Source organism: Epargyreus clarus, unplaced genomic scaffold (genome assembly GCF_041222505.1).
Source record: "Epargyreus clarus isolate Ecla_fem2 unplaced genomic scaffold, WU_Ecla_fem_2.2 ptg000018l, whole genome shotgun sequence".
Taxonomy (NCBI): domain Eukaryota; kingdom Metazoa; phylum Arthropoda; class Insecta; order Lepidoptera; family Hesperiidae; genus Epargyreus; species Epargyreus clarus.
In genome coordinates this window covers 13,178,198-13,202,807 of record NW_027332226.1, presented here as the reverse complement: position 1 = coordinate 13,202,807, position 24,610 = coordinate 13,178,198, and the positions used below count along the sequence as shown (strand labels likewise).

Here is a 24,610-nt window from a genome sequence, read left to right as displayed (position 1 = left end):
TGTAGGACTTTAAAAGGATCATTTAAAGAGGATCCACGTTGTCACAAGGAGAAGGGTCGCTAGCCGCAGGTTATCACTTTTGGTGTGATTCTTAATGTTTCTTCGATTATACAACTTAGTATTCTACCCAGGACGCGGACGTAGCGCTGATCTGCGGCGGGTGCTACGTGACGCCGCCGTGCTGCAACATCCCGGACCGCGAGCTGTTCTTCCAGAACATGAAGTATGTTCGCACCGCCGCGCTCGCCTGCGCACAGTTCTGTCCCCAAGCGGTGCTAGCTGTGCAAACTCCACCCGTGGATTGCAATCTCGCGCTTTGTCTTTATGTTAGTAGTTTATAGGTTCCATCAAGAGTAATATTTAGAAAAAAATGTATTTGGTCACATCATTTTTTGTTTATTTAAAAGGGTGATGTGTATTATTCCAATTTAAGTTCTGGAAAGTAGTGATACTGATATGAGGCGTTTTAATGAAGTTTTCAAAGGAGGTTGACTTCATTTAGACTTGTCCTATTTTTGTGGCTTTGGAACGAAAAGTAACGAAAAATATCCAATAATGAAATTTCCTACACCTACTACTGAACCTATTTACCTTTTTTGAAATTATATAATACTTCTTTTTCTACTTTACAAGATTGTATGTAGTACTTAGTTACTTAGGGGATGAATCTTTATAAATCTTTGCACGTCATATAAGCATAATGAGGCTACATATAGAAAATAACGTATATTAAACGGAGTCATCAGCAAGGTTTTCGTACCGCAGACGTTGAAACAGAACCGCGTGTACGACAAGCGTCGCGTGCTCGGCGTGAACGCGATCAACGCGATGCGCGCGAACCAGCTGTTCTGCTCGCTGACGGGCGCCGACCCGGCCGCCGCGCACACGCCCGTCGTCTGCGGCGCGGGCCGTTGCACGCGCGTGCCGGTGTTCTCTGCGGGGAAGGCGGGAAACTTCCCGCAGGTAAGACGGCATACGGACGACAAATACAAAATAATTTTAGTTTACAAGCTTACGTGCGGCGCAGGTCGATGCACCTGTGACTTTGTCACAGGTGCGGCGCAGGACGATGCACCTGTGACTTTGTCATCGCAAGGAAGGCGGGGCAGTTTCCTCAGGTAAGACAACATGGACGAACTGTGATGTACTTGTGTGTTACTAGTTAAAGTTATTCATTAATAGTGAAGAGTGTTAGGAGAAACGTACTGTTACAAGTTACCAACAGCGACCAATGCCCACTTCGGCGGGGAGGGCACAGATTTTTCTATAAGTAACATGACGAAATGCAGGTATGTAAATTACTGAATTTTCCGTCATTACCTATCGAATACGAACTGTATGTAAATGTGATTTATTTAACTGAACCCGTCCATGACTGATAGATTGTGAAGACGACTAAGATAAATGAAGCAGTACATTTCACAAATCGTGTATCGCTCCCAAATCACGTTCTCTTCTACCTTACTCTCCCTCTCTTGAAAAGTCTACACCGATCGCAGTCGTAAAAAACACCCCGTGTTCTAATTTGATACTTCAATTAGATCTATTAATTGTAAGTTGTACTTAGATCACCCTATACCACTGATACTAGGAAATAATAGAACAATATTCATAATCAACATCATATACAGTCACAAGTGGACTGCCTGACACGGCTGGTGCGCGAGGCCGACGACATCATCTGCAGAGTGAAGAGCAACAACGAACAAGGCCACCTCTCCATAGGCTTCGCCACTGCCAGATTTGTGGTTAACATTATGAAAGGTACATCTATGGTTCTCCATATGTAGTATAATTTTCTTTTTGTAAGTGGTAGAAACCTGTGTGATTCGTCGCCAGAGGCACCACCGTCTTATTTCCGCTTAAGTAGGTACTTTTATTTTGACTCCATGTTCCGGCTCTATAATTACAGCTGCGACAAAAGTCCTATTTCGACTGTTACGGAATCACTGCTGCAACTATTTCTACTTTAGGTTATAGCAGGATTATTCCACTACTATAAGTTTTGAATCTGTCAAGTAAGTTTTAGATGTTTTCCGTTATTTTACTATCGTGAAAGATATTACCGAGAAAGATATTAATCGTGAAAGATATTATCATGAAAGATATTCGATGAAAGAACTGTTTAAGTTATTTTTTTAACTGACTTAAAGTAACCGATTAAGGTCTATAGTCAAGGGCCTAATTTTATTAGTGCAGAAAATGCCTGAAACTTCAGGTAAAACTGATTTTTATTGCGTTATGCCGTATAATTATCGCGAATTAAGTACATACTTAGTTAGAATTTATTTTCAGATTTTGAATTTTCTTCTTCTCGTTGTCAGGTCTCTTCGAGAAACCAACGTTCATCGACAGTGCGCTGGTGGAACAGGCTGACCCGGAGAAGTGCTACAACATGCCCATCTGCGCCACGCCGGTCACGATCGGCGCGGGCGGCATCGTGGAGTACGCGATACCCACGCTCAATGCTGCAGAGACCATGCTCTTGGAGGACAGCAAGTTAGTTTTGTTATCCTTTTTACTACGTAACAGGTACTCAGTTACTCACGTATTGTGACTTGCATAAAATTTTAAAAAAGTTTTACTAACCATTTGGAGGTGGTAGAACCCATTCGTACGACTTCAACGGCACCACTGTCACACCAATTTCTGCGTAATAACAGCAATGTTGAACGCTGCTGTGTTCTGGTTTGAAGGGTGTGGTAAGGGAGACATACTTGTGCGAGGCGTTCCAGCTTAGTCTTCGGGGGCAGCAGCACGTCTGAGACCGATATCAGGTAGAAATATAATCGTATTACAGATGTCCATGGGCGGCACGAGCCATTTACCATCAGATGGATTGCAAACTTATTTATTATAAAAAAACAATGACTACGTGGTTTTTAGTAGATGTCGAAATATGAAGTTACAATTCTGAATGGGGTAAGGGTGGTTGTATTTTTATAGGGGTAAGGAAGACAATTCACCCAATGGAAAGTAGACGAGTTAACAATGCACTCGTGAATGCATGGTTTTGATTGAGCTTTTTTACAACCTTAATGTGTGTGGAAAGCGTTATTATTAATTATTTAATGTCTTTGGCAGTAACCTAATGGTAACAGCTGTTTTAATGTGACTATAAATTGTTTTTTAAACTTTTAAAATTGACCCTTGTTTAAGATGTGACTTGGAAGATATGCTGAACTTAGGGCGATGTTATGCGGAAGGGGATGAGTACTTCCTTCACCCCGACAAGGTCTGCCCTTGCTGTATCTGCCCTCCTTGCAAGGTCTGTGACCCCTGCGACAAAGAAATGTCTAGGAATTAGAAAATGCAAGATAACGTCCAGAAAATGCTATTTAAAACAACTGTTTTTTAACACGCTTTTATTAGCTTCAGTTTAATATACGAACTCAAAGTTAAACGAAAAATTTGTTGGTTTCAATCGTGATGTAGTTATTTCATACGAAATATATAAATATTAAATATATGTTTCTAACACAGTAATAAATATAATTTCCAAAAACTGAGTTACTTTATATTTTATTTATTTTAATTTAATTTATGGATAAGTTTTTATCATTGATCTTGAATATTTAATATTAAGTTATCTATTTCGGCCTAAAGTTGACTAACAAGATTCTCTTGAATTACCTTAGAAAGTTCTACTTCTTTACTTCTTTACCTATTTCTACCTAATTCAGTGTTAAGCGCTGCTGTGTTCCGTTTTGAAGGGTGTGGTAAGGGAGACATACTTTTTCGAGGCGTTCCAGCTTAGTCCTCAGGGGTAGCGGCGCATCTGTGGCCGACCTCAGGTAGGAATATCTAACCCGATCACAGATGTCCATGGGCGGCAGTAGCCACTTACGATCAGGTGGACTGCATGCTCGTCTGCTACTTCTATATTATAAAAAAAAAGTAAAATAAAGCAATATTAGATATGGTTAATGCAAGGGTTAAGTAAGGGTTAAGGTTAACTATTCACAGGGTTCTATTGCTATTTTGATTTTTTTCGAAATTCGAAAATGAAGATTCGAAACTTTAACAATGAAGGAAAAGTCATGGGAAAACATATTATACTTACTTAAGGATTCTCTTAAAAATAATAGCAAATAAAAGGTCCACCAAGCTAACTAGGTAAGAATAGCGTGGTAAAGGTCCACCGCGCTGACCTTAAATCTTCTTAGTTTTCAGTTGAAAAAAATTAAGTCCGTTTTTCGGTCTGTTTCTACACGTGACACGTGATAATGAACGTGGTTCGGAAGTGCACGTGTAGTCACGTTTCAAGTCACATTTGGAGCTAATAGCAGCTAAAAAAATAATACCGTCTGTATGTTATAAGTGCTAAGTCCATTTGAACTCCACGAAGTTCACGGATTAGTACATTCGTGTATGGTAATGGTTTTTCTTATTTATACATATAATGTATTTTAAAACATTATATACCTACTGTAAGGGCGACCATTTGGAAGGTTAATATATAAATAAAAATATTTTGATATTAGTGCAATACCTATATCAATAAATAATTAATAAAATGATTCCTTTGTATCTAGTTTTAGTTAGAAGGTAGTTTGTTGGAGTTATGATAGAAAATGAGACGCAGAATTGAAGATATTATCTAGCGTAGCGAAAAAATTCTAAGTCTATGATATTATCACTATCTTAAATATTAGAAATGGTCTTGTCAATTCTTAATAATAATTGATTATGTAAATAATCTTTGAAACCGAAAGTTACATTGGTATATTGAGTATAGAGTAGGTATCTATAGAGTAAAAATCGATAAAATAATTCCCTGGGGCAGTATTAAATAAAATTAAGTAGTACTGGTAATTGAACTTGAAACATGGCCCTACTGCTGCGGGGGCATCCTATCATATTCCCATATTCCCGGGAGGCTACTACTATTGCCCGGACTTAAAACTACTAGAACTGAAGGTTTATTTATATATTATATTTCTTTATAAGATGGAATTAGTACGCGAGCTTGCTGTTCATTTGGTGATGAATAGTATCTGCCCCAAATATTTGTGAACGAAAAACGAAAAAGGTAGGTGGCTTGAAAGGTGCGATACAGAACACCTGTTCTATTGTTTTGAGGGGTAGGTAGGTTGGGTTCTTTTTATTTTAACATAATAATAGATACTATGAATGAGCGTTTTTGTGCAAAAATAAATTACAGTCTTTCTAATTTGGTGTTTGATCTATTACATAATGTCTCTGTAGTCAGATTTAGCAAGAGAATTTTCGCCTCTGGAATTCCCTTCAACAGCAACAACAGTAAAAACTTTTTTAGGCGCAAGAGAGAAGTGCTAAGGTCAAGGTTTTTGTGGAACGTAAACAGCGGTCACGGGCTACCTGGAGGTAATTAAAACGGCTTTTTAGGTAAGGAGGAGAATTCGAGGTATAATTTCCATTACTAGATTTTACCTATCAAAGTTAAACTAAATAAAACCGTTAAATATGAAACATGCCCGATTCTATTTCGTTCATAGTACAAGTAGATATTGAACTTGAATCACGTCCTTGCCGAGCGGAGGTCGGCCTCCCCTACGTCCGGACTCCGGCTAATCCAGAGTGGCGGCCGGTGGCCCAAGGCAACACCTGTAGCGATCTCATCAACTTCCTTACGTTAAACCTTGAATAAATATGATGCCTTTCTGAAAATCACTTTTCTAGATTTTTCTTAAATAATAATCGGTTATGTGAAAAAATGGTTGATATAAAAATTATAGACTGTTTTATTACCTACAATTTTAAATTTTATTTTCTTCGATAGGAAGTCTTCTTCTGCTAGGAATTATGAAAATTACCACTCCTGAAACTTAACCTCATTTGACTCAGACCTCGGATTAAGTAAATTAAATAAGTAAATTTCTTCTCACTTATTAGCGCTATATTCCTAACGCTTATAGTTGTATGCTGTTATTATTTCTAAAGCGAGGGATCAAATAAATCACGGTTTACGATACGTGCAAATAGTTACGATCATTTATAACTTGGACCACATTGAGGTACTGTCCTTCCTGTAAACTCCAATGTCAGGAGTGTTCCTTTAGCGGATCGTACCTTCGCAGGTTAAAGCTTCTATTATATATATCAGTAATCACTTATTTAAATAAATAACCACGAAGTTCTTTTTATTATTTATATGAGTGAATTTATTGATGGAGTTTATAAGGTCAGTGTCAGATCATCATCACTGTAATATTATTGCAATATATAGGTATTTACTTTCCAAAGGTTGTATGTACCTACTAATGTCATTTTAGTTTATATCTTAATCATTAACGTTAAAGATTAAAGAAGTTACAGATACAAGGTATCTGTAACTTCTTTAATGACAATTCTTGGCATTCGATTTATTTCAAAATTAATAATTTAATTCACCTGTATATACAAAATGTGTCAAATCATTGTGTATATTTCTAATTTCTATATACATATTAAATTTACTACATCTTTACACAGGATGCAAAGTTCACAGCTGGTTTTATAAATAAAGCACTAATTACAAAATGCTTCCATGGCTGGAATTAATTGATGATGAAATGATCGAGATCGAAAACACGTTTTGATAGTCACGTGCACTAATTAAGTGGGGAGCTAGGGGTGTAATCAAAATTAGTGATGTATGTTGTATCGATATTTTTTTAACTATGCAAGTAGCATGCAATCTATAGTCAACCCCGGCTAAGATTAGGTTCCTGATCCACAGATGCGTTGTTGCCTCTGAGAACTAAGTTGGAATGCCTCTCTTCTAAAGCCCTTCAAAGTGGAATACAACAGCGCTGCTATGGTTACGCAAAAAGAAAAAGGCTACCACCTTAAATTAATAAATAGATACGTAGATAAACAGATAGATAGAGATAATAATAGTTGTATGATATTCAGTGAGGTGAACTATAGTGAACATGACTCATGACTAGTGGTTTTAACCCGAGGACGGGAGGACGTGTCCGAAGCCTAGCGGTGGAACAAAAATTTTTTTTTTTTTATTTGGTTAAAATAGTATTTTCAGTCACTGTTACATTATGTTGAAATACTGTTAAGATTACGCTGAAAACTTTAAACTCATCCTTCGAAATCAATCAAACTGATCTACCAGATATGTTCTGGAACTTAGATCCTAGACTTAGATAGACTTAGATTGAACTTAGATCTAGCCTGCGTCATAAGAAAATGATTAATAGTCTAAATGCTAGCAAATTAATGCATTCTTATTTTTATAATAACTATAATTCATAGTTCTGTTATCTTAAATCTAAGTAATTAACATATACGAGTATGTTAATTACTTAGATTTGCTGTAATTAAAGACAATGTTTACAGAAACGTGAGTCACGTGCAGCCGTTTATTTGGTTAGGGGTGTGCTTGGTAGATGATGAAATTTATCGATTCTCTAAGTCTTACAACTGCAACACCCTTTATGATTAGACGTCAAGTTTTGAAGTTTAAGTTTTATAATTCCTTCATATTAATCCAAAAGTATATAAGCAGTGTATCTGTGATCGACCTCGGGTTTAATTCTAATCTTGTATGGGATTGATTACAGATGCCTATAGGCAGCAGTAGCCAGAGTAGCAGATGAGCATGAATTCCACCTAGTAAGGTGGAATTAATGCTCATCTGCTACTCTGATAACATAAAAAAGATAGAAATTTCTCACCATGCATATTAGACATAGGTAATTATTATTGTTTCCATAGTCACATAAGCTTTTTATGTTGTTCATTGACACTATTGATGGACACGTTTTAGTTTCTTCGGACCTTGTCATGCACATAAACGAGACCAGATGATAATTGCACAGTGTTTAGCTAATAGATCGCGAGTGTTCTAGTAATTATCTAGTCAAATTGGTACTATGGTTACCGATAACAGGCCTTGTATACTATACGGAATTCAAATGTGCATACTTAAATTTACTGTGTAAGATATGTACATTAGATTTTATACGAAAGGAGCTCTTGCCCGCGGCTTCGCCCGCGTTAGGAAGTAATATTTTCATCCCCTATTTTATCCCCTTGGGGGTAGAATTGATCAAAATCCTTTCTAAGTGGATGCCTACGTTATAACATCTACCTGCATGTCAAATTTCAGCCCGATCCGTCTAGTGGTTTGGGCTGTGCGTTGACAGATCACTATGTCAGTCAGTTACCTTTGAGTTATATATATTTAGATTTAGATACTATCGAATGATCGGGTATGGCTGGCTGAATGAAGACGAGTATGTAAATACTGCTCACGAGGACAGGCGAAATCCTTTGTTTCGCACTGACAAACTTACATCCCTTGATAGGCGGACGAGCGCCGTAGAGAGTGCCGAGTACATCTTAGTGAGTTATCTACATACTTGCACGAACAATTTGCCAAGCAACTTGCCGACCAATTGTATGTCAACACACATGAGTGTTGTCGTACAATTCTTTGATTTTTGCTGAGAAACCTTATACCATAGGTTAATTACATATTAATAATCAAAAAAGTGGTCAAACCCACTGTGGTTCAACTCCGGCGGCACCACCGCCACACATATTTCTACATTAAGCAGAACGTAGAACGTTCCACGTTATGTTAGGTATGTATTTATTCATACAGCAGTGTTAGCGCTGTGTGCTGGTTTGAAGGGTCTGGTTAGACTCCCTTGTCAAACTTTTCCGAGGCATTTCAGCTTAGTCCTCAGGGGTAGCGGGCATCTCTGGCTGACGTCAGGTAGGAATTCAATCTTACCAGGGGTTGATTGCTGATTTCCATGGCCGGAAGTAGCCACTTACCATGATTCGGACTGCATGCTCTCCTGCTACTCATCTTTATATATATTTCTTATGTGCGTGTGTATGTCACTGAATTCCTCCTAAACGACTGGACTGATTTTGATGAAATTTGTTGTTAGTTCAAGGGGACTTCAGAATGGTTTAGATTGAAAATTTAGTCCGTGGGAAAAGGTTTTTTTAATTAATTTTTAATTCGTAAGTAGTTATAGAATCGGAAATTATGCATTTGATCAAGTGATGATCTTTAGCAAAGTTGTGGTCCAAGAGCCCACGAGGGTTTGGGACTTGGTAAGACCAATTTTCGACACAACAATTTTTGAACACTACTGATTCTACCATATTTCAATAAAGTAAATGCTAATTCTAACCTCCAACAACTTATCCTCCAACATACATCTGCAATTGACTAAAATTGTCGTTAATTAAATTGATGTTCTTGTTGGTTTCCAAATAACGCGGAATGCCACGTGTGGAGTGTATTGTGCAGTCTGTTACGCACGTGATTCAAAGTAGGTTCACAGTTATAGCGGGGCTTATTCAACTCAAGCGATTTAAGATTAAAAATTCATCATTTTTGAATTAAAACATTTAATGATAGAATAAAAAAAAATATGAAATTATCAGCTTAGAACTTCCTGCTAAAATTATATGAATTAAGTAAAATAAAACTATCTATTTTATAATAATATTATATTATTAAATACAATAATCGTGTAATTTAAAATCTTGTCGATATATGCATATTTATTTGTAATTCTGTCACTGATGTATTGAACAATGTTTGATTCATAATAAATCACTAAAAAATACGCATTAACTACGAACCTAATCAGAAACGTTAATCGCTATGCTACGCTACCCGCTACGCGAGCCTCTACGTACGCCGCTACGCTACCATCTACGCGGACAGTGTAACGGAACCCTAATGTCGCGCGAAGGTCGCGGGGTGGTAGCTACGCTACCCTGGACTTTCCTTCAGTCTAACACGAGCTCCTGACAACTCCTCACGTAGTCAGTTATGTTCATAGTGAAGTATTGTGAAGAATGCCCGTGGACTATACCGTGTACAATATTAGTTAACTTGTTCACGTAAAATATTTTTAATTCTTGAAATTTAGTAAGGAAAGTGCTAAACAGGTATTTACGTTATATAAAAATATTAACTAAAATATTAACGTAAATTATTATTTTTCAAATTAAACAACGGGACTTCTAGTAACAGGTATTTATTATGGTATTTGTTTTAAAGATAAAATGTTTTTGTGCGTAAATGTTGTTTGGCGTTGCCAGCCGGCTCTTTGTATCTCCGAGCTTACTGCGTAGTAAACGAAAACAGTTTTAAGCACCGATTTTCCGCTAGATCGCAATTTTACGTTGATATAACAGATTTTTATCACAAGTTAGTTTTTAGAGTGTTTTGGGTTTCAACACAAAAGAAGACAATATACTGCAGGAAATGCTGATAATGCGATCAAAAATTTTAATAAATAACGAATAGTATAATAGCTTAATATGATGTTCTTTTTTTTTGTCACCTGATTGTAGAAATATAATTATGTAAATTGGATATAATTTGTTTATATTATTTAATTATCTTTGTAATTATTAATTTATAGACTTTGTTTCAACAAAGTCTAAAAAATATTATGATAATTATTATTATAAAATTATAATATTTAACTATTATAATATTTAAATAAATAATTATTTTTACGACCAGTTAAATTACTTGTAATAATATTTATTAAGTATGGTATAGATTTAATACAGATTACTAGGGCTTTAACATAATTGGGGAATATCAATATTTATTTAAAATATTTTATAGATAATAATATGACGAATTGCGAAGAAAAATTATATCCTAACTGCGATTCTGCCGTGTGGTTGAGATCCTGCGAAGAAGAGGTCACTGTACCATTGGAGGGAGATATTACCGGTATGTATTTAAAGTTTTTTACATTAAATATTATTAAGTAAATGTATATGATAATAATACTAATTGTAAGTTGAGTCTTCTGCATAATATTTATATTATTTTATATACTTCTATCTGCTGTAAATAGTTATTTATATTTTTTTTTGCCAATGACGCAAGTTGGATTTGAAAAAGTTTTTCCTTTAGAAAATGTTTATTCATTATACAATATGATACTGAAAAATAAAAAGCTTTATTATTTTAGGCTCAAAAATCTTAAAAAATAATCTTATTTATCATTAATGCTGTTGCATCTATATAAGAGAATATACGATCCTATTTGTAAAAAGTTCAGTATTTCCGCACGACATAATCATATTTCATGAGAATACAGATGTACGCATACATACATATTATGCATTTATCTAGAGAGTATAAAAAAAAAATGTGAATATTTCAGGCGAAATACCGTCGTGGATTGACGGTACCTTAATCCGCAATGGGCCAGGCTCCCTCAAAGTGGGTGCGATGCGCTTTAAACATCTGTTCGATAGTTCAGCCCTCCTACATAGGTAAGTGGCCTATAAGACTTTTGATGTCCCACTGCTGGGCACACGTCTCTCACTACCACGCTGCTCCAATGTGGATTAGATCCCTTCAGGATATACGGCATAGTGATCATACCTTATCCAGTGTTTTGTCAATATTTAAAGTGGACTATTTCTTCTTAACGCTGCTGTTATTAGGCAGTAAGAGGTGTGGAAATGGTCTCGCCGGAGTCGTGTTTCAGTAGATTCTACCTTCTGACGGTTATTTTTACGTTACGATCTTAACAAGACATCTGCGTCAACCGTAAGGCATAGCTAGGGTATTAAAATGATGTGTCTTTTATTAGTATGTTCTTAATTACAAAGAGATGATTTTGGGCCAAGGTTGTACCGCTAATCCAATGTGAATGGCCAACATGTCCATGAGCCAACTAAACCGATTAGGAAATTGCTTCTAGAAACATGATATAACGATTTTGTTCCCCCAAAGATAAATATAATAGTAGATGTGTGTTATGAAGTTTCTTTCGCTTCTTCTCCATAACGAACGATGTATTGACGTTCAAAAATAGTTCTGTAAATAATTTATTTTGAATAAAACATTTTTGACTTGATGTGAGATCAGATATATTTACGTATATTTTTTTGGTAGTTTTGTGGGCCTTTTTGGGATGAGACACTTTCTATAGTCACCCCCTACACTAGGATTCGCTGTGTCGCGGACGTCATGGCTATACAAAGACGAATACACGAACATCCAGACATCGAACAGATATCCAAATTAATTATTTAGATTTTTGTCCGTTGATCGAACCTGGAACCCTTTGCGCGTCGAACCATAGTATAATGATCTACCATATTTCTACCGTGGTCGAACTGTGCGGTATGGTGACATCTGCGCCTCGCAGGTCGTCACAGATTAAGAATATCAGTCAGTTTTCATAAAGTTTGCTATCATTCTGTAAACCCTTTATGGTTTGATTGCCTACTGACAGTAATAACTTTTTGGGTATTTAAAAGACGTACGTAAGAAAACGCATCACAGAAATTAGTAAAATTGATTACATACATAAAAATGAAGTAAAATATAAATTAAAACCTAGACAAACTTTTTTCGGAGTTCCCCAAGGAAGTATTTTAGGTCCATTACTTTTTCTAATTTATATAAATGATTTTCCGAAAACAATAGAACAGCCGATGATATTATTTGCAGATGACAGTACAGCCATATTTATAGAAAATAACCCAATTACATATGAGGATGAAATTAATAAATCACTAGAGCTGTTAATTGAATAGTTAAGCAATAATAACCTCATAATAAACCTGGAAAAAACGTGCATGATTAATTTTAGGAATAAAAACACACAAGTGAGAAATTTAAATATAAAATAAAACAAATCTATACGGAAAACAAATGCCATTAATTTTTTAGGATTACATATAGACAATAAATTATCTTGGCAAACAAACATTGAAAACCTTAGCAAGAAAATAAATGCATTTTCGTTTGCTTTATACAAGTTAAATAAGATTGTGAACCTACCTACAACCTTAACTGCATATCATGCGTATGTTGGAAGTTTGTTACGATATGGAATAATTTTTTGGGGTAACGCAGTTAGTGCTGAAAGGGCATTTAAGGCACAAAAGAAATGTATCCATTCTATATGTAAATTAAGACAAACTGATTCTTGTAAATCACATTTTCGAAATTTGAAAATATTAACTCTCCCTTCGTTATATATATATGAGATTGCATCAATGGTAAATGGAGATGTTGACAATTACGAAAAATTAACATTAACTAGCTAGACATATTAACAAATTTAGGACAATAAACTCGAGAACAAAGCTCTACCACAACAGTATATTTTGTATGGGTCCTAAAATATACAATATACTCCCTGATTATATAAAATCTGCAACTGGTTATAAATTTAAAAGATTACTAAAATTACATATTATTGATAATGCGTACTATTCCGTTAAATATTTTTTAAACGACAATGTATAGAATGATAATGACATATATAATTTAATAATATTGTTATGTTTATATTTTGAAATTATAAATTGACTGTTTAAAATTTAATTTGAATATTAAGAAGACAATTATGTATTAATTAAAATTTTGCTTACCTCTAAGAGGTGTAATATAGAGGACATTTTTTATAATATAACATCTGTATACCTATATTAAGCAAAATAAATGATTTGATTTAACTAAGGGAAGACAAAGGATTCTTACCTTTGTAAGGGACATACTGGTACTTATCCGAGACACTCCTATTTAGTTCAGGGGTAGTAACACATCTGTGGCCGAGCTCAGTTAGGACTATGACCTAGTCTGGGGTTGATAACAGATGTCGATGTAACATGGGCGGTAATATTCACTTACCATTAAATTAACTACATGATCGTCTGCTAGTCTTGCCACTTTTATGTTACAAAACTAATCAACTTAAAATTTGCCACAGGTTTGCAATCCATGACGGTCACGCCACATACCAGTGCCGCTTCCTCCGATCCAACACCTTCAAGAAGAACCGAGCAGCTGATCGGATCGTTGTCACGGAGTTCGGCACGAAAGCCGTGCCGGACCCCTGCCACACTATATTCGACAGGTAAGCTACATTTACATTATATTTTGAATTTCTTTCGAAAATTGTTCGAAATTCTCTTATTGAGTTTCTTGATAGGCCTTTTATTTCAGTGTAATAATGTAACAATATTTTAGTTTATTGTACTGTAAGTAATAATAAATGTATTTATTATTTTTCATTTGTATTATTTTTGTTACTTTACTTTATTGTGGTAACAAGATTTGGGTTATATCTCATATTTTAAATCTCATATTTATCATATTACCGTTCAAAAGGCATTTGACGACTTAACCTACGCTTAACTTAACCTACCTTAACCATACCTTCAAAGCGTAGAAAGCATGAAATGTTGTCCCTAACGGTTAAAACCATGGAACAGAAAAAACAAGGTTATATGTAACAAGAAAAAGGCAAGTGTGAGTTTGGCGACAACGGTTCCGATACATTCGCTCGTACTTACCACTTCTACTTGCTTTTCTTTTCTATGGTTAAAACCAACTTTTGATTTCGCTCGACTTGTTAACCCGTTACCTAAATGTAGTTTACGACCTAAATAAGCCACGGGGCTACACTTCAAACGCAATTGAAGGTACCTTCCTAAACGATAGCTGTGTGCAGGTAATGGAATAATCACTAATGCAGTGTGCCCATGTTCCTTGTTCTTGTTGTCAATTGCTCTGAGGGCCAATTAGATTATTGTTTCGCTGTTAAAGGACTTCAATTCGTATATGAGTATTGACTGACACAAGGACAGAGTGTGACTAAAATATTTGCATATAAAAATAATAAAGTCATAGTAATTTAGTTTTTTCAGTTAAGGTATAAATAATGTTATGACAAAAATCTCTCCTACTTTGTAGTTATTTATTCTGAAAATCTTGTACAAAATTAATGAGCGACGAAAGAAATTTTATAACATCATTCCTTCCTAATGAAGTTTAGGTACATACTTACTTAGATATTTTCGATATTTCTTTTATATGAATAGGTATACTGTCAATTTGAAAACCTTTGTTCTTGGGTGGAATTTAATTAAAAGTTTTTGTGTTTTTTACAGGGTAGCGTCATTGTTCAAGCCCTCTGAACTCCTTTCGGACAACGCAATGATATCTGTGTATCCGTTCGGAGACGAAATATACGCCTTTACGGAAGGTCCAGTTATACACAGGTGGGTAGGCTGGTTTGTAGGCGATATAAAGGCTGTCCCTGTAGTTTCGGGACCAGAATAGGGCTACGGTATCCCCTGCCTGTCGTAAGAGGCGACTAAAATGGTGCTTTCCTGTGTCGCTCCCACGGCACCGGGTACCTTTTGAAGGTTTCCCCTGCAGATGTAATACAACCAAAATGTTGCATTACTATCAATGTTCAATATAACATTTGTAACATAAAAATAAATAAATAAATACTAAAATATAAACTTAATTTTTAATTACTTTTCAGAATTGATCCCGTAACCTTAGACACTTTGGAGCGTAAGAACCTCATGGATACCGTCGCATTGGTGAACCACACTTCCCATCCCCACGTCATGCCCAATGGTGATATTTTTATGATGTATTAAAAGGAGAATAACGCTTTCCACACGCTTTCCACACTCACAGCCCCACACTAGGATTCCCTGTATCGTGGGTGCCACGGACACACACATAGACAAATTGTGTATTTACACCCAGACCCAGAAACAGAAATCTAAATTCATCATTTAGATATCAGTCTGTCCGGGGATCGAACCCGGGACCCTTTGCGCGTCAGACTGGTATGGTGATCGCTCCGCCACGCGGGTCGTCAAACGTACTCATAACGTCGTATAACGTTTTCTACACTCACACATAGATCACATAGGATCCATAACAGAAGTTTAAATCTGTAATTTGGATATCTACCTGACTGGGGATCGAACCCACTGCATGTTAGATTGATTTGATTGGTATGGTGACCGCTCCGCCACGCGGGTCAATTAATTAAATTAAAACAATTTAATTCTATTCGAAATCCTTAACAAGAAATAAACAATTATTTAATATACATTTATTAGTGAAATAGCTACCTAAGTTATTAATATTTTTTTAAATCATATATTTTTATCAATATTCTTATGAATATGGTAACAAAACTAACGATTAATCGATTGTGTACTAAAAAAAAAAAAAAAATATTACGGCGTGTGTAAATTTAAATAGCTGCATATCAAGAGGACGGTTCGATTAATGTAGAGGCCCTTTTGGAGTTATATCATTATTTTGTATTTTATATATTTCAGGCGATGTCTACAACGTAGGGATGTCCATCTTGAAAGGCAGATTGCGACACGTTGTCGTTAAGTTCCCATTTACAGAAAAAGGTGAATACAAAAATCTATAGATTGATATGTATTTTGCATTTGTACATCACTTAACCAAGTATTGGTTTCATGTGAAAGTTCAAGTTGACATTTAAAGCCGTAATAACTCTAATCGTAACAACCATATATATTTTTTCAAAGTATGAAGTGTGATCGTATATTTATAATTATTTACCTAATATTATTCCTCCTTCAATCTTTCAAATAAGTACATTCCTATTTCAGGTGACATGTTCGAGAATGCCCGCGTGGTCGGCAGTATGAAGCCAAGGTGGCCATTGCACCCAGCGTACATGCACACTTTTGGTAAATTTTACATTTACTCGTATGTTGGTTTTAAAGGATTCTAATATAAAACATTTATAATATAATAATATTCTGCGCTATATCACAGAGATCCCTTCTAATGTAGTCTACAATGACGCATTGATGGATCCTAAACTAGATTCTCCATTACGTAAAACTCCACTGTTTTAGTAGCGGTCTTAAAATGAGAAATCACTTTGTTCTTGTTAGAGTATTGGTCTTAAATTCAAATCAGGCACTTATTTGTTCTGCAATCATTACATAAAATATTCTACTTGCAGGAATGACGGAGAACTTCTTCGTGATAGTGGAGCAGCCGCTGACGGTGTCGGTGTGCGGCGCGGCGCGCAGCCACGTGCTCAACCGCCCGCTCATCTCCAGCCTGCACTGGTACCCTGAAGAGGAGGTCCGTTGAATAATAATATTTATTTTTATTTTTATCTATATTTATATTTTGTATAGGCCAACGACGGCACTTACAAATTGTCAGCTACGATATTTTTGTTAAAGTACTACCGGATCAGAACGCGACCTCTACTGAGAAAATCCGGTAAGAAACTCAGTGGGTTTGTCTTTTTTTTTAAATGCCGTCATTTTTAGGTACAATCAACAAAACACTATTAAACGCTTTCTACACTCACAGCCCCATACTAGATGCTGGGTGCCATGGACACACACAAATACGAATACAAACACCCAGACCCTGAACAGATATTCATCATTCAGATTTCTTTCAAGCCGGGGATCGAACCTGGATCCCTTTGCGCATGAGAACGGTATGGTGACGGTTCCGCCGTGCGGGTTGTCAAGTGAAAGTTCGTTAATATACAATACAATAAAAAAATTCAAAACTTTATAGCTGAAAAGAAAGACAGAGAAAGAGAGAAATAACTTTTTTACGTAATGCAATATAAACAGAAGGATATTTTTACAACAAGAACATACATTTAACTAGATAAGCTACTCTATCGTTTTTATGTTCATGAGTCCACGATCCCCTGTAGTATTATTTATGACAAGTTTACCAATCCTAGCCTATCGTTAAGTTGATTATTCCGACCTCGATAGCGGTCGAACCCTCTTCACTGCAAATCTAATATATAAAATTCTCGTGTCACAGTTTTCGTTGCCATACTCCTCCGAAACGGCTTGACCGATTTTGATGAAATTTTTTGTGCTTATCCGGTATCTATGAGAATCGGCCAACTCCTATTTTTCATCCCCCTAAATGTTAGGGGTAGTACAACCCTAATTTTTTTATTAATACGCTTTTATTAGCTTCAGACGTATGTATGTTAGTATGTAACGGAATCTTTGAACATGATTTTAACCCTCTTCAAAACGTCGGATTAACTTGAAATTTGGCATAGTTATTAAGGACCGATGACAATTCAATATTTTAAACATTCTGACCCGTTATCCTTACTAGGATAATCAGGATCAGCGATTTTTGTTTTCCTGAGACCCGGAAGGTCTGCGTTAAGACCAATAAAGGAATCTACCAGGCGCGCCCATCACCTAACCTAACCTGACCTGACCTGACCTGACCTGACCTGAACTGACCTGACCTGACCTGACCTTGACCTGACCTGACCTGACCTGACCTACCTGACCTGACCTGACCTTGACCTGACCTGACCTGACTTGACCTGACCTGACCTGACCTGACCTCAACTTCGACGCGTCCGTTGTTAATAGCATCATGAAGCGGTGTCTCATCATCCTTATTCATTCAGCACTTCAACATCTGCACCTTCCTTTAACAAGATTTCCACTATTTCATTGTTCCCATTTCTTGCTGCCAAATGTAAAGGCATTTATGATTTCAGCTCATCGTCATAGTCACAACTTATATTATTAACTCGAGCTGTAAAATTAATTAAACTACTAACAGTCTTAAAATCTCTGCAGGCAGCAGCAACACAAAGAGAAGAAATTCTAGAATTATTTTTGATATTAACATCATCATGCTGTAATATTAAATCGATGATTGGACGACGTCCTTTTGAAATGGCTAGATGAAAAGCAGTTGACCGTTTTTCTCTTGAGTATTGCCATCAGCGCCTGTTTTTAAAAGATGCTCTATCATCCTTTTTCCGTGATTACTTTTATCCAAGATAGAGGACCTGGGATATGGTATAAATTATGAAAGAAAGCAGTTAGCATTGGCATTTCGGATGTCATTCAACAACTCCTCTGGGATTTTCACGTTAACAATAAAAATAAACACCAATGTAAAACACCACTTCATACAGCTGCGTTAAACAAAGACCCAATATTCATTTTTGCACTGCTAAGCAAAGGTGCTGATGCTGATTCGAAAGATAAACTTGATAATACGCTACGTAATAATCGTTAAAATAATCGCTAAAATAATCACTAAAAAATGAAAAATAAATAATAGTTAAAAAAAACTAAAAAATACGCTTTTATAAAAAATTCGACCAAAAAATGAAAAATAAATAATAGTTTAAAAAAACTAAAAAAATACACTTTTTATAGAAAATCCAACTAAAAAATAGAAAATAATGTTTTTAAAATTTGAATTAAGAATAGTGTAAATAAGATAAAAATATTTTTATTGTAAAAAAAGCGTGGGGTGCTTTTTAAGATATTATCAAAATGATAATCCTTCTACTCAATATCTATCAATAAAATATTTATAACTATTGACACTATGCACCCCACGCTTTTTTTACAATAAAAAATATTTTTATCTTATTTACACTATTCTTAATTCAAATTGTAAAAACATTATTTTCTATTTTTTAGTTGGATTTTCTATAAAAAGTGTATTTTTTTAGTTTTTTTAAACTATTATTTATTTTTCATTTTTTGGTCGAATTTTTTATAAAAGCGTATTTTTTAGTTTTTTTTAACTATTATTTATTTTTATTTATATGGCAATACAACGTTTGCTGGGTCAGCTAGTTTTATTATAATTTTACCATGTGGATCCACGTGGTGGACCAAATTTGATGACGCTCTTTTTATTGATATAGGTATAGGTAATAACTATTTCGTACCGCATCTGTTGGGACATTAAGATCTAATTATGTATGTGCAAGACATTTTTACCTACGGGGTTTATTTATAACTAGCTGACCCGGCAAACTTTGTACCGTCTCAAAACCTATTTATCAAATATATTTCATATATAATATAGCCTATGTTACTCGTGGATAATGTAGCTTTCGAATGGTGAAAGAATTTTTAAAATCGGTCCAGTAGTTTTTGAGCCTATTCATTACAACCAAATAAACAAACAAAGTTTTCCTCTTTATAATATTAGTGTAGAAAAGTGTGCTGTCGCCCTAATGTTAAGTGGTCACAGTCTTCAATTATGGCTGAAATCCAATATGCCTAAGAAGTATTTCGGAGATATCTCCATATTTAGACTGTAAGTAATCATACCACCCTCATTGTTTTGTTATCCCCTTAATATTATATTTTATTGATTCCAGACACACATAGTATTAATAAGCCGGCAGAGCGGGAAGGAAGTGAAGCGGTTTCGTACAGACACTCTCTTCTTCTTGCACATCATCAACTGCTTCGAGATGAACGGCAAGATGTTCGTCGACATCTGCGCGTACAAAGACGCGAAAGTCCTGGATGCGATGTACATACATGCGATAGAGGTGAGCTTGTTAGATAAGATGTAGGGGAGAGTTGGTTTAAGTTACATATGAGTAAGTCTTCTTAATCAAATGTGGAAATCACCATTTTCCTATAAAGTATTTTTATAGCAAGAATATTTGTACATGTTTCAAGAATAGATGTAGAAGCAACTTACTTAACATTTGTTTGTTACAGTATAAATATATATAGTAACAAAGAAATGCTAAGTTAGTTAGATATAGATTCTGTCACTTTTAAGATTAGCCCTTTGATGAATTTCGTAACAATAATGTTGTTCTGTTCTTGGGTTTCGGCCCTAGTCATAGTCATCTTCGATATGTAACAATTTCTAGTAGGCAGACAGTCAAGTTTCAATCTTTGGTAGACAAAACATTGACTTAATTGACTAGTGGTGGTGGGCGTCAATCCATCCCCACTTGAACTATGTTTAAAGAAGGTTTTCTCTATAGAACATGCAAAGCAACGCAGACTACGCAGAGTGGTTCCGAGCGAGGCCCAAGCGGTTAGAGATGTCCCTAGATGCTCCACGGATGACGAAGGTTCAGGGGCGGTTGTTAGCTGACATCGGCTGCGAGACCCCCCGGATACATTACAGCTTGCTTAACGGTTAGATCTTGAATACTTTTGTAAAATTTGTTACAGATTGAATGTAATCTATAGCAAATAATAAAATAGATTCTAATTTCTGGTTTATAGCAGCCATGTTTTTTATAGCAGCCATTATATAATGATGTTACGTGTACCTACTGGTTTGAGGAGTGTAACACTAATGCGACATGTTTCAACATAGACCTTAGGGTCAAAAATTAATTTGTAATAAATGTGATGTGACGTCTATTTAAGATGCGTTACAAGTTATGTAAATTACTTAGTAGTGACTAATTCTTATCAGGTGTGATGGTATGTTCAATGTTCATGGCTGCCGTAATTTTATATCGTGTTTGACTCAACTCCACAGTAAAAGACTTATTTTTCAGGTCGACCGTACCAATATTTCTACGCTATAAGTTCTGATGTGGACGCCGAAAACCCCGGAGCGGTAAATAGCCAAAGCAAATAAATAACCTAACACTCACAATACTATGAATATAACTATGACCTACTCAGTATAGACTCAGATTCAAAATATGGATTCAATTTCCTGTGTGGATTTAGCTTAGAATTTGGGCCTCTAATTTCATGAAGACTTCTAGAAGTTTAGAGGCAGATAATTTATCCTATAAGGCGATATGTACCTGTTGTGTGTATTTAGCAGAATTCAAAGGATGAAATTAATGATATGCCAAATGCGGATATCGCTATAATTATATTGAGAGTCTTATAGCGCCTGATAGTCTTAAATTGCAATAGCGCCCTTGGGTCGTCAGAAAATTACTTTCAGGAGTAGAAACACATCTTACTAACTTTTCCTAAACTGATTGGGATGATAGGGATCTTTCGTTTAAAAAGAATACGATAAACTACATAGGTACATTAAAATATGAAGAGGTTGTATCGAGTTATAAGACAAAGATTAATATTATTATATTTCTAGATAATCAAAGTGGATACCGTGACAGGGGATATTCTGACCTGGCATGACACAGACTGGTACCCCAGCGAACCTGTCTTCATTCCACACCCTAATGCTAAGGTATTATTTTTTTCTAATACCTACTTTTAGGAGGTCAGGTTGTATCAGGTTGCAAATGTTATCAATTAGGTAACTCAAATGCCAATTTAGTGAGTAACTTTGAGCGGTAACTTCCTCGTGTTTCGACTCCGAATAGTGTCATATCTATTCCTGACTTATTACAAGATAAGTGTAGCTGTGATCTACTTTGTAGGGTGCGGTAAGGGTTGGACTTACAATAGGAAAACTAATTTAATCCTCTAGGGTTCTGTGGCCAACCTTAAATACCACACCAAGCAACAGCTTACCATGAGGTAGGCTTTTTGAAGGTGGTAGAATTCTCTGAGGTTCCACTCCGGCGGCATCGCACCCTGTCTGACAAAAAAATACTATAACAGTCTAATAATTTCTGTCTTATAATTTCTGTCCTATAACAGCAGTGTTAAACGCTGCTGTTATAAGACAGACTGTTCTGGTCTGAAGTGGTAAGTGAGACATATTTTTTCGAGGCGTTCCAACTTAATCTTCAGGAGTAGCGGCGCATCTGTGGCCGATCTCAGGTAGGAATATCTAATCCTATCTAGAAAATTTTAAAGGTAGTAGAACCCTTTGTGGTTCGACTCCGGCGGCACCATCGCCATACCTATTTCTGTCTCATAACAGCAGTGTTAAGCGCTGCTGTTCTGGTTTGAAGAGTGAGTTAGGAATATGATATCTTATCTGGGGTTGATTACAGATATCCATGGGTTGCAGTAGGCACTTACCATCAGGTGAACTGCATGCTCGTCTGCTACTCCTATCTTATAAAAAAAAATATGCACGTGTACTATGTTTGTTCAAAGGCGGAAGACGATGGCGTCCTCGTGATTGCATTGGTGCGCGGCGGCGCGGAGGGCAGCGAGAGCGCGCACGCGCTGGCGCTGCTGGTGCTGGACGCGCGCGAGCTGCGAGAGCTGGCGCGCGCGAGCTTCCGCACGCCCTCGGCCGCGCCCAAGTGCTTGCACGGCTGGTTCCTACCAGCGCACGCGTGATCTCATACACCCAGTGATTTAATTAATTGGCTAATGCTCTGTGCTTGCATGGCTGGTTCCTCGCCAGCAAACGCGTGATCTCAGATTTCAGTGATTCGTTTTAGCTGATTGGTTTTACTTTGTCTCTTGGATCTCAAGAAATAATTTAGACAATTATACTCCTTTAAAGTGATGACAAATAAAAGACGAGATGTTACAATTGCGTAACTACTGTTTTATAAAATAACAGATTTACATAACTCTTACAAATCTTGTAAAGAAAAACTGTTGAAAAATGTGTTATTTCATGTATCTTGTATATTCACGATCATCAAAAAAAATAAACTTTTATGATTTTTACATCTTAGGAGTTACTGGTGAAAATAAGATTATCTAGGCTAGCCCTAGATAGTTCATAATCTAGTTTAAACTATCTTTTATCTCCTTATAATCCACGTAAGAAAACTCTCGATGGACTCTTTAATTTATAAGATTTGAAAAGTAAACATTAGTCAAAATAAAAATTAGTCAGATCTCAAAGAATGAATCAATGTGGTAGTGGTAGTGTAAAAGTGAATGTAGGTAATTGTAACAAAAATAAAATGTCTGTCGAAAATAAATATCTATCTTATATCTATTGTAACATCCGACAGTAAATTGCAAGAATCATACTATGATTTTAATTATATTAACAATGAATCAATAAGGATAACATTGAAAGTAACATGGACATTTCGGCCTTTTGGAAATCCCCTTTAGTTAATCTCCTTAGCCCGAAACACAGCTTGCAGGCATTTCCCCTTTCTAAATGTGTAAACTACCACAAATAATGTACGTAATGAATGACATACATTTATTGTTTACAAAGACTTCTTAGTTTATAATTCATAATTGGAATAATAAATATAAATAATTAATTTGTAAGTTACTTACTTTGTTCAAATTATTATAGTTTTATGTAAGTAAAGTATTGATGTTGTGTTCGTCACGATCGCAAAGTAGAAATGTGTGTGTGATTTGTGTTTCTGTATCCTTACCATGAGTTTTCAAAACATCCCACAATTTTACGTTACGTTTATGTCGGCGATATCCCACTACCGCACTTTATTAATAAACTGAACGAAACTACTTTAATATGAGAATCACTTTTATTCACTTTTATTTACAATTCGGGCAGAGTAACGGCTTACACGACTGATTAAATGCAAATGAACCACGCTCTACCAGCGCGTGGGCTTAAATACTACTCGAGTGACAAACAGCGTAAAAACTACCCTCTCACATCACTTGTTTTGTTATAACAAGTGACGTGATTCACAATAAATTTAACTATTAATAAAATAACATTATATTTAAAATATTGTTTTAAAAATACGAGAATAAATATCTTAACATTATTATAATTTATACTACTACTAACTTGACTTTTGACTAACAAAGGGTTTTGAAGTACTACCGGAAGTCGTCCATATTTTAACCTAAATATTAATTCCACATTGACAATCAAAATTAACATGATAAAAATTAATATTATATATTATAAAATGCCCCGCCGCCCATGCGGCCATACTGACTCAGCGCGCTCTCAGCGCAATTCTGGCGTTACAAAAATAAACCCACAATAATATAGTTATAAAATGCCTCGCCGCCCATATTTACTAATTCCACTATTCTGTTCTGTTTGCTTCAGTAGACTGAGTAAACGTAACAATAAGTAAGTGCTCGAGTGTTTTTGTCTGCCTCACATATTCGCAAAAAAGAGAAACAAAACATAAAGCGCGATTTTGTCAATTTTGACATTTTAATGATACGTTACTGACACTATAGTTCTGATACAATCCGCTAGGGGCGCTGATTGGATTTTGTA

At 35.7% G+C, this 24,610-nt stretch overlaps 1 protein-coding gene across 1 annotated transcript in view; it reads left to right on the top strand.

Annotated features, from left to right (window-relative positions):
- Positions 1–24,610, top strand: part of LOC140749440 (carotenoid isomerooxygenase-like) — a 30,090-nt gene that overhangs the window by 1,344 nt on the left and 4,136 nt on the right. The window contains exons 3-19 of the mRNA XM_073082477.1: positions 132–326; positions 766–963; positions 1,632–1,764; positions 2,325–2,499; positions 3,160–3,281; positions 11,139–11,250; positions 13,707–13,853; positions 14,890–15,000; positions 15,273–15,370; positions 16,093–16,173; positions 16,399–16,479; positions 16,761–16,885; positions 19,944–20,120; positions 20,571–20,727; positions 21,099–21,160; positions 21,656–21,754; positions 22,576–22,618. Coding sequence (XP_072938578.1) covers positions 132–326; positions 766–963; positions 1,632–1,764; positions 2,325–2,499; positions 3,160–3,281; positions 11,139–11,250; positions 13,707–13,853; positions 14,890–15,000; positions 15,273–15,370; positions 16,093–16,173; positions 16,399–16,479; positions 16,761–16,885; positions 19,944–20,120; positions 20,571–20,727; positions 21,099–21,160; positions 21,656–21,754; positions 22,576–22,618 — 2,116 coding nt within the window. The remainder of the gene's footprint in view (positions 1–131; positions 327–765; positions 964–1,631; positions 1,765–2,324; positions 2,500–3,159; positions 3,282–11,138; positions 11,251–13,706; positions 13,854–14,889; positions 15,001–15,272; positions 15,371–16,092; positions 16,174–16,398; positions 16,480–16,760; positions 16,886–19,943; positions 20,121–20,570; positions 20,728–21,098; positions 21,161–21,655; positions 21,755–22,575; positions 22,619–24,610) is intronic.